We start from the raw sequence: 12,823 nt of genomic DNA on the forward strand, positions 1-12,823 counted from the left end.
TCGAAACATTCTGCTGCCTGCCTTCTAGTCGATGGCATGGAACCAATGAGTCTGACTCAAACCTTCCTCACTATGGGGAGCCCAGCAGTGCTGGAGCTGGGATTTGGCTTGTCAATAATCTCACGTATCCTGGAGGGGTCCTTCATATCTTGTCCCACCTCACCAGACATTGGCTGCTGAGTTTAGTTTAGTTTAGTTTAGTTTAGTTTAGTTTAGGTTAGATATGCAGTGGGGAAACAGCCCGTTCGCCCCACTGGGTCCATACCGACCAGCCAGCAATCAGTAATTAATTGGAGGAACAGCACCTCATATATCGCCTGGGCAGCTTGCAGCCTAGTGGTATGAACATCGACTTCTCCCACTTTAGATAGTTCCTCTGTCCCTCTCTTCCCTTCCCCCTTCCCAGATCTCCCTCTATCTCCCTGTCTCCACCTATATCCTTCCTTTGTCCCACCCCCCTGACATCAGTCTGAAGAAGGGTCTCGACCCGAAACGTCACCCATTCCTTCTCTCCCGAGATGCTGCCTGACCTGCTGAGTTACTCCAGCATTTTGTGAATAAATACCTTCGATTTGTACCAGCATCTGCAGTTATTGTCTTATACTACCAGCAATCAGCCATACACTAGTTCCATCCTACACTAGGGACAATTTACAGAAGCCAATTAACCCACAAGCCCGTATGTCTTTGGAATGTGGGAGGAAACCAGAGCACCCAGAGAAAACCGACGTGGTCATAGGGAGAAGGTGCAAACTCCATACAGACAGCACCCGAGGTCAAAATTGAACCCAGGTCTCTGGCTAGGGAAGGCAGCAACCCTACCGCTGAGCGACCCCAAACACATTAGCGTCTGACTTTTCAACAAATTGAAGTTGGGTACAATAGTTCCTGACAATCTGTCAATTTTCCCCAAATACAAAACCTTTAAAAGCAATGCATGGAAAAAAAGCATAATGAATACACATGGCTTTTTAATAACCCTGAAGTGTTACCCCCCCCCCCCCCCCAATGTCAGGGACAGTGATTCAGCAGGGAAATAGGTCATTCAGCCCACCGAGTCCACACCATCAAACATCCATTTTTACATGAATCCGATTCTAACCCATTTTATTCTCCCCATTAATCCCAAAGATGCACAAGTTTGTAGGTTAATTAGTTTCGGTAAGAATTGTAAATTGTCCTTCGTGTGTAGGATAGTGTTAGTGTTAGTGTACGGGGATCACTTGTTGGCACGGGCTCGGTGGGCTGAAGGGCCTTTTTTTCCGCACGGTATCTCTAGACTGAACTAAACTCAGTTGGGTATAAGTGATCTTGCAGTATTATTTATCGGCAGTGGACAACTACTGCCTGGCACTCTAGAAGATATCTGGTATTGGTATTGATTTATTCCTATCACGTGTACCAAGATATAGTGGAAAGCCTGTTACCCATGCAGATGATTTCATTCATAAGTACATCAGATAGTGCAAAAGAGAAAATAAACAGTGCTGAATATAATGTTATAGAGAAAGCGCAGATAAAAAAACATTGCAATGGGCACAATAAGGTAGATTCGGATATCAATAATTAACATATAAAAGAGGTCCGATCACGAGTCTGATAACAGCAGGGGAGAAGTTGTTCCTGAATCTGGTGGTACATTTTTCAAGCATGTATTTTCCATCTGATGGGAGAGGAGAAAAGAAAGAATGACTGGGGTGTGAAAGGCAATGTGAAGTGTAAACAGAGTTAATGCAGGAGTCTGGTTTGGATGCTGAACTGGGCTGCGTCCACAGCTCTCCGCAAATTCTTGCGGTCTTGGGCAATCTACGGCAGATTTTCTCACTGTGTGTTTGAGGCATCTTGATGTGAAAATTTGTGACCGTGTTTTCTACATCAGGTGATGGGAACCAGAGTAGGCCCTTCGGTCCCATCAAACCTGCCATTGTTCAGTGAGATCATGCTGATGCCCTACCTCAACACCATGCCCTGACCTATTCCCAAAACCCTTGATTTACCAGCCTCTGAGTGAAGGAATTTCTCCTTATCCTCTGCCCCTTAAGTGACAACTCTCACCGGCAAAGAAGCACTCTGGAATGTTTAGAGGTCATGAAGGCACTCTGGGATGTTTAGAGGTGTTTCTTTGAGATATGGGGTGGTTGAAGAATGGAGGAAGTGAATATCCCAGTTCAACAAATTGTGTCAAAAAGTGAAGTATAACAGGAAATCATGTGCAGGATACTTCCTCAAAATCAACCCCGACCACAGGTGTATGGAGTGATAACAGTTGTCTCAATTAGAATGGGCACGCTTGATCATTTCTCTCTCAACTGTTACTGGGATTCATTTTAAGACAGATCATTTGTATGATCAAACTGTCCTTCATTCATTGTATTTGGCTGGAAAAGTAGACGACTGATCAGGTATAGAAGTAAACTCGACCAGAATCCAGACTGATCACAGCTAATATGAACCCATATGAACCCATGTGGCTGAGTCCACATCCAACTTGACCAGAAGGCATTTATAGAGAAGTGAGAAAAGAAACTTGCAATGTTGCCAATACGTTCCCAGTGTTCAAACACAGAGGACATGGATAGGACAGGTTTGGAGGGATATGGACCAAACATGGGCAGGTGGGACTAGTTGGGAGCTGGGACATGTTGGCTGGTGTGGGCGAAGGGCCTGTTACCACACTGTATCACTCTATGACTCTATGATACACGTAGAGTTCCAAGCAAACGTTTTAGCCAAATATTCATCTGACCAAGACAAGATTCTGAGAGCATTATCTTCTTTTTGGGAAGTTTTAGTCGTTTGTTTTAATGCATTTATAGCGTCATACAGTCATGACATCATAGAGTACAGAAACAGCCCCTTTGGCTCAACTCTTCTGTACCGACTAAGGTGCCCCATCAAACTCCGTCCCATTTGTTCACATTTGACCCATATCCTTACAAACCGTTCCTATCACTTTTAAATCCTCTGGCAATTAGTTCCATACAGTACCAGCCTCTGTGTGAAAAAAAATGCCCCTTAGGTTCCTATTAAATCTATACCCTCTAGTTCTTGATTCTCCTATCTGGAAAAAGACTATATGCATTCAACTTAGCTATGCCCCTCATGATTTTATACATGTCTATAATATCACCCCTCAGTGTCCTGTGCTCCAGGAACAAAATCCTAACCTGTTCAACATATTTTTATAATTCAGACCCTTGAGTCCTGGCAACATCTTTGTAAATCTTCTCTGCACTCTTTCCAACTTATAGGCATCTTTCTTCTAACAGGGCAATAAAACTGCACACAGTACTTCAAGTGTGGCCTCAACAACATCTTGTACAACAATATAACATCCCAACTTCTGTACTCAATTCCCTGACTAATGAATGTCAGCATGCCAAAAGCCTTCATTATCACCCTGTCTACCTGCGACACCACTTTCAGGAATCTATGTACTTGTACTCCTAGAAGTAGAAACAAGGAACTGTAGATTCTGGTTTACCAAAGAAAGACACAAAATGCTGGAGTAACTCAGGCAGGTTAGGCTGCATCACTGGAGAACATGGATAGTTGACGTTTTGGGACTGTCTGAGGAAGGGTCCCAAACCAAAATGTCACCTATCCATGTTCGCCAGGGGTGTTGCCTGACCCACTGAGTTATTCCAGCAGTATAAGAAAATAACTGCAGATGCTGGTACAAATCGATTTATTCACAAAATGCTGGAGTAACTCAGCAGGTCAGGCAGCATCTCGGGAGAGAAGGAATGGGTGACGTTTCGGGTCGAGACCCTTCTCCAGCATTTGTGTCTTTCTGTTGTACTCCTAGTTCTCTCTGCTGGACAACATACCCAGGGCCTCAACATTCACTGTGAAGGTCTTGCCCTGTATGTCTTCCCAAAATACAGCTCCACACAGTTATCTGTTAATGGACATTTTGAGCTAGACTCTGCAGACTGTTACAGGCTGGAAAGGTCATTGTAATATACATATTCAGAGCACTGCATAAGGTTTGGAGTACCGACTAGCAGTTCTTACATAAAGAAATCCCTAAAATCTAAAATGACTATCAAATATTAATCTATTGTAAAAATAGGACAGCTTGGGATCCTGTTGAGTGACCATATTTGTCCATGAGCCATATGGTTTGCAGTATGATGCTCAGGTTTAACGTGGTCAGATACCTTCAGTGGTGTCTGTGTGGAGACCTCTCACGCACACCAGAGGCCTTCCTCTGCTACACCTTAGAAACATAGAAAATAGAAGCCTCCAAACTTTATATATTTGGCACATTTTTGAGGGCCGTAGGAAACAATAAGGAAGTGTGAGTTTTATAAATTTAATGAACTCAAAAAAGTTTAGACTAGGTTACGTTCGATTAGATTAGGAAACGTTAAACTGGGTTAGGTTAGATTAGGTTAGTTTACATTAGGTTTATATGGCAACAAATAAATAATATTCAATTTTTAAAAAGAGCTTGAAATATTGGAATATATATACCGTAGGTATACAATTATTTATAAAACAGAAAAAATACAGTGACCACCACTGAGGGAGGGGAGAGAGAGAGGGGGGGGGGGAGAGAGAGTGGGGGGGACGGGAGAGGGGAGAGAGTAGGGGGAGGGGAGAGAGTTGGGGGAGGGGAGAGAGTAGGGGGGAGAGTAGGGGGGAGAGAGTCGGGATAGAAGGAGCAGCGGGTGAGAGCGGGAGTGCGGGGAGGGGTAGGATGTCAGAGGGTCCAGTGAAGGAGCACCGCCACTTGCGGGGGCTGCTCCCTCCCTCTCTTTCCCCTCTCCCTCTCTCCAAGAGCCAGCGAGATCTGCGCCGCTGCTCCACTCTCTTCCCCGGCCCCGTCTCCCTCTAACGCAGCGAAATAAGAACAAACACAAGTGCAGTTGTTGTTGAGAAGCCCTGCATTCCCAGGGTGAGCGGCGGCAGGGGCGGCGAGGAGGGAAGTTTCGAGGGGATGCTACGATCTCTCGCCTTGTCCCGGCTCGGGGTCAGTGGCGATCCTCTCTCCGGTGAACCTTCGCCGGCAGCTTCTGCCTCCAGTCCCCACTGTCTAAGAGCTTGTTGCAGGCTGGATAAAATCTCGTGGTGGGCCTGATGTGGCCCGCGGGCCATAGTTTGGAGATCCCTGATCTAAATCATTAATGTATATGGTAAATAGCTGCGGCACCCCACTAGTCACTACCTACTCTTCTGAAAGTGACCCGTTAATCCCTACTCTTTGTTTCCTGCCAACCAATTTTCTATCCATGTCAATACCCTACCCCCAATACCATGTGCTCTAACTTTCCCCACTAGTCCCCTGTGTGGGACCTTATCAAAGGCTTTCTGAAAGTCCAGTTACACTACATCCACTGGCTCTCCCTTATCCATTTTACTTGTTACATTCTCAAAAAATTTCACGGTAGCGCAGCGGTAGAGTTGCAGCTTTACAGCGAATGCAGCGCCGGAGACTCAGGTTCGATCCTGACTACGGGTGCTGCACTGTAAGGAGTTTGTACGTTCTCCCCGTGACCTGCGTGGGTTTTCTCCGAGATCTTCGGTTTCCTCCCACACTCCAAAGACATACAGGTATGTAGGTTAATTGGCTGGGTAAATGTAAAAATTGTCCCTAGTGGGTGTAGGATAGTGTTAATGTACGGGGATCGCTGGGCGGCACGGACTTGGTGGGCCGAAAAGGCCTGTTTCCGGCTGTATATATATGATGATATGATGATGATGAAGCATGATTTCCCCTTTGTAAATCCATGCTGACTTGGACGATCCTGTTACTGCTATCCAAATGCGCCACTATTACATCTTTGATAATCGACTCCAGCACCTTCCACACCACTGATGTCAGGCTAACTGGTCTATAATTCCCTGCTTTCTCTCTCCCTCCTTTCTTGAAAAGTGGGATAACATTAGCTACCCTCCAATCCACAGGAACTGATCCAGAATCTATAGAACATTGGAAAATGATCACCAATGCGTCCACGATTTCTAGAGCCACCCCCTTGAGTACCCTGGGATGCATACCATCAGGCCCTGGGGATTTATCAGCCTTCAGTCCCATTAGTCTACCCAACAGCATTTCCTGACTAATGTGAATTTCCTTCAGTTCCTCCATCACCCTAGGATCTCTGTTCCCTCGTGCATCTGGGATATTGTTTGTGTCTTCCTGAGTGTAGACAGAACCAAAGTACCTGTTCTGGTACTTCTCTGAATCTGATCTGAATTACTGCAATGTGACTCCAGAATGAGGAACGGTCGCAGGCTGTGAGACTGGGAAGTGATTTTGCACACGTTATCCATTTTATCCACCACTTTACCCACACATTTAAATATTGTAGGGTTGTGGGCAGTGGGCAGGTTTCATAGACCTGCACGGGAAGGTAGACGTTCCCGCCCCCACACGTCTCGGGCAGATGAGGCTCGTCAGCCCGGGAAGGCAGTCCATCTAGGAGAGGGAAAACTCTGATCTAAAACCTCCACTGCCTTGTGGCCAGATCCAGTCATGGAAAAGGCTCCAGGAGTATACCTCAAGAAAATCCGGAGTCGGATTCCCGAAGGCAGTTGGTCGTTGTCTATAACCTCGTTCTGGCAGCTGCTGCGATGGTGCTGGTGCCGAACTGTAACAACTTTGCTGTTCCTTTGGATCAATTAGTGACGTGGAGGGGGAGGGGGGGGGGAGACGTGCTACATGGGCAACAGCCTGTCCTTCATAGGACATCGCCCAGGCTTGCATCCGACCACACATCCAACTAGGATGCATCACCCATGGTCAGCCATGACCGAGGGGGCCTAAGAAGAAGAAGCAAGGGGTAGGAGACAAATGGAAAAATAATTCGCTTCTGCATTTCACACGAGAGCATTATGTTCACTGCCAGCAAACCCTCAGGGCTGGACACTGGCCAGATGTCACTTCGCATCTGGTTCCACCCCTTGGTGCCCTCAAAGCTCCATCCTCTGCATGGGGGAAGGAATGGCATGGCGTTGATTTACCACTCCTCCTCCATGTTGTTCAACTGCAGCACAGGTCCCCAATCACTGGGAAAATTCAGGTGGGGCACTAACCTGAAGATTCACCTATGATAGACACAAAATGCTGGAGTAACTCAGCAGGTCAAGCAACATCTCTGGAGAAAAGGAATTTCGTGTTGAGACCTTTCTTCAGACTCAGAGTCGAGGGTGTTTAGAGAAACAGTGTGGAAACAGGCCCTTTGGCCCACTGAGTCTGCACCGACCAGCCATCCCCGTACACCAGAACTATCCTACACACACAAGGGATCATTTACAATTTTTACGGAATCCAATTAGCCTACAAACCTGCACCTCTTTGGAGTGTGGGAGGAAACCGGAGATCTCGGATAAAACATTCATCCATTAGTGGCTGTGGAGGAGGTGATAACAAAGGTATCAGTGAAATTAGCTGGATGTCGAGGGTGGGGAGGGACAGAGAGAAAGGGAATGCAAAGGTTACTTGAAATTAGAGAAATCAATACTCATACCGTTGGGTTGTAAGCTGCCCAAGCGAAATATGAGGTGCTGTTCCTCCAACTTGTATGAGGCCTCACTTTGCCCAAGCTTCACCTATTTTCTGACATCTCAGCCCAGCTTTCCCTGAATAAGAGTTACCCTGATGATCTGGACTGGTATGTATTCCCCAACATGGTAAGAACCCCTCAATTAAACCTGCCTGATACAATACAATACAATACAATATATCTTTATTGTCATTGTACAGGGGTACAACAAGATTGGGAATGCGCCTTCCATATGATGCAATAAATTAATTAGCTAATCACTATAAATTTATACAACCCAGTGAAACAAAATTAGAAACAGATTTAAAACAGTATAAAGTTCAAGTAGGTCTGTGCCGGTTCACTGTGCGATGTGACCATCCGGCTCAGCAGGACCGGTTCATAGCAGCTATGGCCCTGGGGATGAAGCTGTTCCTGTCTGGAGGTGCGGGCGTAGAAGGCCTTGTAGCGTCTGCCCGATGGTAGAATTTCGAACAGACTATTGCAGGGGTGTGAGGAGTCTTTGTGAATGCTGGTGGCTTTTCTGAGACATCGTGTGTTGTAGATGTCCTCCAAGGCTGGTAGCTGTGTTCCGATAGTCTTCTGAGCTCTATGGACTATACGCTGAAGAGCTCTCCTCTCTGCCTCCGTGCAGCTGAGGTACCACACAGGGATGCTGTGCGTTAGGATGCTCTCTATGGTGCAGCGGTAGAAGGTAGAAGGTCTTCTTGATATTTGCTGCTCTAATGAGAACAGGCCATTGTCTCCACAAAACTGAAGACTCTAATCCTTTATCCCATTCTGGAAAAGCTCCCCTCCTATGACTTTACATTTCGGAAAGTGGGTAGCCTAGAAATGCACACACTGCTCCTGATGGGGTCAGATTCTGAATTTTTAAAATAGTAATATTGTAGAGGGTGCGTGAGAAAGCCCGGAATGAAGGTGAGGAGCCAGGCAAATTCTGTAGAGGCTTTAATGAGCACAGCACACTACTCTCCCCTTCAGTGAGAGACTGAAGACTGGGCTCGCGCCAAAATCCTTGCTCCTTCTCTGTGTAGCTGGGAGCTGCCCCCGGATTATCTCTTCAGCTGGGAGCCGCCCCCGGATTATCTCAGCAGCTGGGAGCCTGTCCATCACCGTGCTGGAAGGTTCGATATGGGAGTGGCCTGACCCTTGGGAGCCGCCACAATATTGTAGTTATTAATTTATTGATTACTTTTCTGTTTGTATTGGGTTCACAGGCCTTTTATGCTGCTGCAGGTAAGAATTTTATTGTTGCGTTGTTGGTACACAAAACAATGAAACATTCTTGATTCTCATTTTCAGTTTAGTTTCGTTTAGAGATACAGCGTGGAAGTAGGCCCTTCGGCCCACCGAGTGCGCAGTGACTGGCAATCCCCGTACACTCGCACTATCCTGCACAATAGGGACAATTTACAATTTCTACCAAAGCCAATTAATCTACGAACCTGTACATCTTTGGAATGTGGGAGGAAACTGGAGCACTGGAGAAAACCCATGAGGTGATGGGGAAAACATACAATCTCTGTACACAGAGCAGCCAGTCAGGATCGGATCCGGGTCTCTGACTCTGTAAGGCAGCAACTCTACTGCCGTGCCACTGTGCCGCCCATAACCATGCGTTTACACTTTAACAGAACTTCCTTGCTTCGGTGAAGGATGCTTCTGTTTCCAGTACTACTGATTCTGTGTACTCCCTTAACCACATAATTACGTCTTATCTACCTCCAAAACCAATCGAATAATGAAAGGCCCAGATAGAGTGGAGAGGATGTTTCCCATAATGGGACAGTCTAGGACCAGAGGACAGAATAAAAGGTCATACCTTTAGAATGGGGATGAGGAGGAATTTCATTAGCCAGAAGGTGGTGAATATGTGGAATTCATTGCCAGAGATGGCCATGGAGGCCAAGTCATTGGGTATTTTTAAAGCCGAGATATATAGGTTCTTGATTAGTAGTCAAAGGTTACGGGGAAAAGGCAGAATCACGGGGCTGAGGGATAAAAAATAGATCAGCTATGGTCAAATGGTGGAGCAGACTCGATGGGTCGAATGGCTTAATTCTGCTCCTATGCCTTATGAACTTACAAACCTCAAGAATTTGATCATTCTTGTTATAAACTGTTCCTCTGTGATTGGCAAACAATGGGAATGGCAATCTTTGCTGAAAGACTGCCCATTGATGTAGTTTAGTGCTGATTACATATTTGTCGTAGTTGCATTAACTGTGTCGAGTCATGACATATATTGTTTGTGTGACATCAGCAAAAACATTTACTGCAAGTCATCTGGAAATCTAAACTAGTTTTCAGAATTGAAAGAGACAAGAGTCCTCCTGCGGGACTGCAAAGTCTGCAACATTTCTTTGCTCTCAATGTAGAAATCAGCGTTAAAATTGAACTGCAGAAATTCCCAGACAACCAAATAGGGTCTGACTAGATGTTGAAATCTGAAGATCCTTTGGGCGTGGAAGTCAGGATGTTTACAGCAGATAGATTCACAGTGTCATGCAGTTGTACGTCACAAAAACAGGCACTATGGCCAAACCTCCTCTGCCAACCAAGGTGCCTCATCTACCCAAGTCCCATCTGCCCGCATTTAGGTCATTAAAGGACTATGAGCCAAATGCCGATGGGTGGTACTGGTATTTTCTATCCATGTACCCGTCCAAATGTCTTTTAAATGTTAAAGTAACTTAAATGTTGTTATAGTATCGATGAATTTACCTCAGAGATGCTTTGAAAGGAGATTGTGCCTCACTAGATCAAACCTCACTATCTTTAAGTTCAGTGTCGTTGGGCGATATTCAGCATCTAACGGAAACGACCATGGTGTTTAAAAGGAGATTCTAAATGCTCAGTGAATCAAATAAATTACAGCAAGGCCGAAGGTTGTTCAGTCCCACTTGTATGTTCTTTAAAAGAATCTGGAAACTCTAATCCCTTTCCTAAGCACCCAACAGGTGTCAGAGGTTCTGGGGAGAAGGCAGGAGAATGGGGTTAGGAGGGAGAGATTGATCAGCCATGGAGATTCTTTCATCAAAGAGTCGGCCCTGGGTTGATTGGGTTGAGTGGCCTTGCCCAGTGCCATGGTATTAATGATTCCAAAAGCAGTGAACAATTGGATGAACCATCAGCTCTCCACCAGATCCACGATGACAAAAAGCTCATTTGTGCCCATTTTTTAAACATAATTCAGCTTGACTACAAATACACAGCTGCATCCATTTCCCTCTTTCTATAACTCAGTTCTGTAGATAATGAGTTAATATTTAAAGGCACTGACTGTAACCTGTCAAAGTGAGAACACAGCACATGAGGAAATTAGAATGGGTTCTGGGGAACCTCAAGGTGTTGAAAACCTTTGTAAAACCAGCCCCTGAGAGGGTTAACGATCTGCAACATTAAATTTATCAACCCAAACAGACAATTCTTTCTCAGATTTCGTACTTGCATGTTAAAACTTGTGTTATCTAGGATTATTGAATGTGTTGTGCCTGATGGCCTCGATTTATCAGTAAAATTGCTGCAACATTCCCTGTTAATCGCGCTGGCAATATGCAGTATATATTGGCCACCACAAAAATGTTTCTTACCTTGTAAACGCACAATGAAGGGGAGCAAAGAAATGAGGAGGAAATGTTTCAAAGTCTTCACAAACCACATTGTTCTTCGATAAACCATCATTCACCCATTAGACAGGTGTCCTGGCACCCAAATGCAAATGATGCTCTCTCTACACCGATTATCGCAAGCTGCTCGAGAAATCCAGTAGTACCTCTGTGTCCTAACATCATACAGCACCCCACTGCCAGTAACATGTGAGCAAATTGCTCATTCCCACACCAGAAGTGACGTAACTGTGGTTAGTTATGTAAATTGATATGCCTTAATTGTCTCAAGTCAAGTCAAGTCAAGTTTATTTGTCACATACATATACAAGATGTGCAGTGAAATGAAAGTGGCAATGCCTGCGGATTGTGCTAAACTACAAAACAGAATAGAATTATTTTTTTTTAACACAAAAAATAAATTAATACAGTAAATTAAATTAGTCCCTGGTGATATGAGAGTTAACAGACCCGATGGCCTCTGGGAAGAAACTTCGTCTCATCCTCTCTGTTTTCACAGCGTGACAGCGGAGGTGTTTGTCTGACCTTAGCAGCAGGAACAGTCCTTTGCTGAGGTGGTAGGGGTCCCCCATAATGTTGCTGGCTCTGGATCTGCACCTCCTGATGTATAGGTCCTGCAGGGGGGCGAGTGTAGTTCCCATAGTGCGTTCAGCTGAACGCACTACTCTCTGCAGGGCCTTCCTGTCCTGGGCAGAGCTGTTCCCAAACCAGATTGTGATGTTCACTGACAAGATGCTCTCTACAGCCCCAGAGTAGAAGCACTGAAGGATCCTCAGAGAGACTCTAAATTTCCTCAACTGTCTGAGGTGGTAAAGGCACTGCCTTGCCTTACTCACCAGTACAGCAATGTGTGTTGTCCATGTCAGATCCTCTGTGATGTGGACTCCCAGGTATTTAAAACTGCTCACCCTATCCACAGCAGTCCCATTTAACTCCAGTGGCGTGTACGTCCTCGGATGTTGAGCCCTTCTAAAGTCTACAATCAGCTCCTTCGTTTTTTGACATTCAAGAGGAGGCTGCTGTCCTGACACCAGAGTGCCAGATCAGCCACCTCCTCCCGGTAGGCCTTCTCATCGTTATCGGAGATCAGGCCCACCACCACAGTGTCATCAGCAAACTTGATGATGGAGTTGGAGTTGAACCTAGCCACACAGCCATGTGTGTACAGGGAGTACAGTAGGGGGCTAAGGATGCAACCCTGGGGGGATCCTGTGTTCAGGGTGAGGGGGTCAGAAATATGTCTCCCATCTTGACCACTTGGGGCCTGGCGGTGAGAAAGTCCAGGACCCAGTTGCTGCTGTGTCCATCTGCTGTGTGTTTGAACTTATGCTCCTGTGATTAAAATGATATTTGCCATCAGGTTGTTTATTGTGATTAAAAATCAGTTTATTAATGAGTTAGGAAACTCTCTTCATTGCCAAAACTAATTCTGTCTGTCAGCGAGATTGTGTGGAAACAAGGAACTGAAGATGCTAGTTAAGACACAGAAGGACACAAAGTGCTGGAGTAACTCAGCAGGTCAGGCAGCAAGTCTGGAGAACATGGATGGGTGATGTTTCGGGTCAAGACTGCTCTTCAGACTGAGATTGTGAAAATTCTGATTGCCCTCCGCCCTTTCAGCTCTATGTTCTCATCTCAGTATCTAAAGTCATTGGCCCATCTCAGAATCACTGCCTC

At 45.6% G+C, this 12,823-nt stretch overlaps 1 protein-coding gene across 1 annotated transcript in view; it reads right to left on the reverse strand.

The window, feature by feature from the left end:
- The window catches only part of LOC144595488 (uncharacterized), a 31,091-nt gene extending 19,844 nt beyond the window's left edge, over positions 1 to 11,247 (reverse strand). The window contains exon 1 of the mRNA XM_078403014.1: positions 11,111 to 11,247. Coding sequence (XP_078259140.1) covers positions 11,111 to 11,201 — 91 coding nt within the window. The 5' untranslated portion in view covers positions 11,202 to 11,247. The remainder of the gene's footprint in view (positions 1 to 11,110) is intronic.
- Between the last annotated feature and the right edge of the window lie 1,576 nt (positions 11,248 to 12,823).

This window comes from Rhinoraja longicauda, chromosome 7, assembly GCF_053455715.1.
Source record: "Rhinoraja longicauda isolate Sanriku21f chromosome 7, sRhiLon1.1, whole genome shotgun sequence".
NCBI lineage: Eukaryota > Metazoa > Chordata > Chondrichthyes > Rajiformes > Arhynchobatidae > Rhinoraja > Rhinoraja longicauda.